The sequence below is a fragment of the Rhinolophus sinicus genome, chromosome 8, assembly GCF_057876585.1.
Source record: "Rhinolophus sinicus isolate RSI-liver-muscle chromosome 8, RSI-T2T, whole genome shotgun sequence".
Classification (NCBI taxonomy): Eukaryota; Metazoa; Chordata; class Mammalia; order Chiroptera; family Rhinolophidae; genus Rhinolophus; species Rhinolophus sinicus.
The window spans coordinates 7,764,889-7,769,310 of NC_142508.1; the positions used below are offsets into that span (position 1 = coordinate 7,764,889).

General features: G+C 54.3%; 1 protein-coding gene across 1 annotated transcript; it reads right to left on the bottom strand.

Annotated features, from left to right (window-relative positions):
• Positions 1–2: 2 nt before the first annotated feature.
• SOFU1 (sperm-oocyte fusion factor 1) lies at positions 3–2,462 on the bottom strand. Its single transcript, XM_019715338.3, has 2 exons — positions 1,220–2,462; positions 3–684 (listed from the first exon to the last, which is right to left on the bottom strand). The coding sequence occupies exons 1-2, from the start codon at positions 1,467–1,469 to the stop codon at positions 509–511; spliced, it is 426 nt and encodes a 141-aa protein (XP_019570897.3). The 5' UTR covers positions 1,470–2,462; the 3' UTR covers positions 3–508.
• Between the last annotated feature and the right edge of the window lie 1,960 nt (positions 2,463–4,422).

The following is a 4,422-nucleotide window of genomic DNA, read 5'->3' on the forward strand; positions in this document are numbered from 1 at the left end:
AACTGCTCTGGATCCTGGTCTTGAATGGGGGAGAGGGGACAGCAAGAAACATGTCACCTGCCCGCCCCCGCCCCTGTCCGGCACCAGAAAAGGGGGGAGGGAGTCTAAAGGTCAGTGGGCCAGAGGCTGAGCAATTAGAGATAAGGGGGCTTTGGTTAAGTCTCAGAGAGCTGCCCCCAGTTGTTTTCAGGATTTTATTGATATTACTTTTATTGTAGCGGCCTCCTCCCCTAATCTGCTGTCCAGGAGAAGCGTGGAGAGAGACGGCATGGGCCTGCTTTCTCTGGCCCCGAGAGTCGGCGCTCAGAGCGTGGGGAGGCAATCGGCAGTGGCGATGGCAGTCAAAAGGCCAGTTCCAGGACCCCTCTGCTGCATCCTGCGGTCAAACGGTCCTGTGTGCATCTCCCCCAGGAGCCGTGACCAGCAGCCCGAGGAGAGAGTCAGGAGGCTAACAGGAAGCGGAGGTAGGCGTCCAGGTCCTCACCCAGGAACCAGGCCTCAACGTTCCTCATAAAAAAACCACGATGCCGGCCAGGTTCAAGCAGAAGGCGAGGCCCAATAGCTGGTTATGATCGGCTGCGTTCTCCGATGTCTGGTCCTCCTGCTGGGCCATGTCCACCACCTGCCACGTCTCACCCACTGAGGAAGCCATGAAGTGCTCTTCAAACTGCTCTGCATCCTGGTCTGGAACGCGGGAGAGCGGAAGGCCTGAGACACCTCACCTGCCCGCACCCCCGTCCCTGGTCTGCACCAGAAAGAGGAAGGGTTGGAGAATGGGGAGAGTTAGGGCCTGGGGCTTTGCCTCCATCGTTGTCCTTGATCAGGGAGGCGGGGCTCCATCGGGAGGTCGCTTTTGGTCTATGTGCAACCGCAGCTCCAACTCAAGAGCACGCATACCCCGTTTCTAGGCCGCCTCCTCCATGTGGTACACCATTTGGAGAGAGAGGGATGACCTTAGAGAAGGATGAAAGCCAGACTCATCCCAGACAAATGCACCTGTGCTCACACGCGTGACAGCCACATGCAGTTTCCGCTGACCTGTGGTATAGCCCCAATCAAGGCCCTGCACCAGGCCTTTTCACACGACACTCTCACAGTGCAATAATCGGGGGCTGGCGTATTCTCCCATAACCTGACCCTAGCTCAGATTTCACTCTGGCGCCATACGTCATCTGGATGTGGTCCCTAGCCTGCAGAATTATCCTCCTTCTCGACCTACCTATAGAGGGTGTTTTCTCTTTCTGACTCCTCTCATTGGGGCCTGGGTTCCCTTCCTGGGGCTTCACCCCCTTCACCTGCAGCAGCGTTAGGATGGCTGCCAGAAAAGCTGCCCTGCAGAGCTGGGAGCCCAGGGATGTCATGGGCCTGCACATCTGCTGTCCATCTGGCCTACCCCACTCCCGAGTGCCCTGCCGGCACCCCACTACCACCCTCCCCTCTCCCTGCCCCAGCTCCCTTCCCGGCACCATTTTCTTCCCCTCCCTTCCATAGGACCTCTGACATCTGTCAGGAGCTCTGTGACATCACAACCATGGGCCTGACCATTCTAGCTCACTAGAGAGTTCCATTGCTGGGCAAGAGAGTAGACAGTAGCCAGCAGGGGACAATAGAGCCTTCTAGGATACCCATACTGGGTCATCCTGTGGAGAGCAACACAAATGACTTAGAGTTTGTGAACTACTTTCATATCCGTTACGTCCTTAGATCTACATAACAACTAGGTCTCAAAGTAATAGTGTTATCATACCCATTATATGGATGAGGAAACTGAGGTTCACAAAAGAAATGATTCACCCACTCAAGATCACACAGACGATAAGAGGTGGAACACGACTATTGATTAACTCTTTTGATTCTAAATGTCACATCTTCCCACTCCTCCATGCAGCTTTTCTCAAAGGAAAGTGGCTTGCACAGGATGAGGCCCAGACCAGATACAGAAATGAGAATCATCAAGTCCTGGGCTGTGCATGAAACTCAGGTCCATTGAAAACGAGGGATCGGGAGGGGCGTAGGTGGGCAAAGGGTCCATGCTGTATGTGTGTGACCGACAGATACAGAGACAGAGGGTGACAGGACAGAGAAACAGAGCAGGGTGCCCTGGGCCCAAGTCGAAGCCATCTGTCCTTCCTCATCTTCCCATAGACTGTCCCTGGCCCTGGCCTTTGCCCTGTTATTCTGATAGACTGGAATAGCCTCTTCCCTCCTTTCATTTACATCCTCTTGTACTCAGACATAAAGACAACATCGTTCGAGGCTCATTCACTGAACTGCGTGCTTGGTGGAAGGAGCCTTCAGAGAAGAAGCCATGTGGCAGAGAGGCGAGGACCCCAAATAACGGATCTCAGGAAACCTGCCGCAGTGGCCCCGTGCCTGCCCTGCCCAGAACCTGGTGAGCACAGCCCCCTTGTCTGGAACTGGCCATGGATAATGGTCATCTGCTTCTTGGAGCAGAGGTGGTGGTTAAGGGTGAGGTGGGGGAGGGCTGGGGAGACAGGATGAAGACCTGCCCTGAAAACCAGAAATAAACATAGACCATGAGACACAGGAGGGGTGTTAGGATGGCTGGGAGGAGATTTTAGACACACTCGAAGTATCACAACCAGCTCACACCACTGGTGGCGTCCATGCCTTCCACACCTGAATAACCCACCCAGTGCAAGGACAAAGGACGCGTGCAGAAGCATGAACCCTCTCTGAAAGAGGGGCTTGCAGAAATGGGGGTGCGTGTGGAGATTCCTTCCACAGCTGTTACCCACACTCCAGATAGGCTCTCCTGCAGGCTGGCTCACAGACAGCAGCTGCTACCTCTATGCTTCCTGGTGAGCCAAGCCAGGTGGGACTGGTACAAGAGGTCACTTGACCGTGAGGGAGGGAAGATTCTAGCAAGCAGGTGACCCTGCTCACCCTGCCTTGAACTCAGTGACCTGCAGGTCCCGGGAACGATGCTTGGGTAGAAAAACATCGCTAATCTGCTCATGGTTATTTTGGGGGTGGAGCCTCTTGGTTCCTGGCCAAAAGAGAAACCATCTCCAGCTCTGTGAGTATAAGTGGGGAGGGCAGCTGGGGGTGGGAGTGTCTCGGGGTGGGGGGAGCTGGAATGGAAGGAACCGGGCTGTACTGACCACTGGTACTTCCATTTTCACCACCTACCTGCCCTACCCCCCATTTTGGAAAAGACACATCCTGGCAGGAAACCAAAAAAATGTTTTTTCTTGTTACAACAGTATTTTTAAAAGTGTGAAAAACAAAAAGGGCGAATAATTACACCATCCAATGATCAATATTTTCGAGTATAGTATTCAAACCCTTTCCCTATATGGCTGTGGGCGTGTGGGGTGGGGGTGTATTTCCTACCAATTGATACCCGGGTATCATGTGTGCACCTCTCCTCCTCACATCAGAATAAGAGGTCTGGCTGCTTTGGTACCAGGGTGCTCTGGAACCCTGACCGTGCTTCTGACTGGCTCGTCCTGGGCACCTGGGAGGCATGACCGGGTCACGCTGGACTTTGAGGCATCACCATGGGGGGGAGGGGCAAAGCTGCTGCCTGAAGGAGAGAAATTGCAGGTGTCCTTCCCTGCAAAAGGCTGAGGGAGCATTGAGAAGAGAGAGGAGAGCAGGATAAATAGGGTGGTGATGCAGAACAGGGCAGAGGAAAGCCAGAAGAGAGACGTCCTTAAAGGTGAGGAAGCAGTTCCTAAATCGCCAGTCTACTCCTGGGACAGCCTGGTGCCCTCAGGCTGCTGTACCTGCCCTCCCACTGAGAGGACAATGCAGGCAGAGAAGGGCAAGCCAGAGAGTGAAGACACTGCACCCCCTTTTCCTCCTCCGTGGCCCAGGGACGCTGCCCTTGGTGAGAGCCCCTGCACACCTGCTTTGTGCGGCTCTGACCGGGCCAGCACCTCCCCCGCCCCCCTCCAGGATTAGTTTTATGGGCTGGGTGCTCCTTTTCTGTGCCTGCCCCCGCTTATCAGCTCATCTACAACCCCCACCTCAACCTTATCGCTCCCTCCATCTCCTTAGACTGGAAGTCCCAAGGCTTGAAAGGCTATTACCACCTCACATTGCCCAACCCCCAGCAAAGCAGAAAAATGTCCCCCAAGGTGACCCCCTTCCAGGGGGTCTGCACCTCCAACAGTCTGCATCTCCCCCTCCTTGGGTGAGAGCACATTTCTTTCTTGTCTCGGGTGGGCACCTACTCTCCCTTGCCTTATTTATTTTCCTTTCAATTCTTGTCCTTCTGTAAAGGTTATTTTGTCCATCCTTCAAGAGCTAGAAAAAGAACTCTCATTCTTATAGCAAAAGAAGGGGGCATTCCCCTGCTCCTGGAGACCCCCAAGGGGGAGAGCCCCCCAGCCCATCTCCACCCAAGTCTCTCACATCTTTATAGGCAGAAAGTTCCCAAGAAGCAACAGGGTG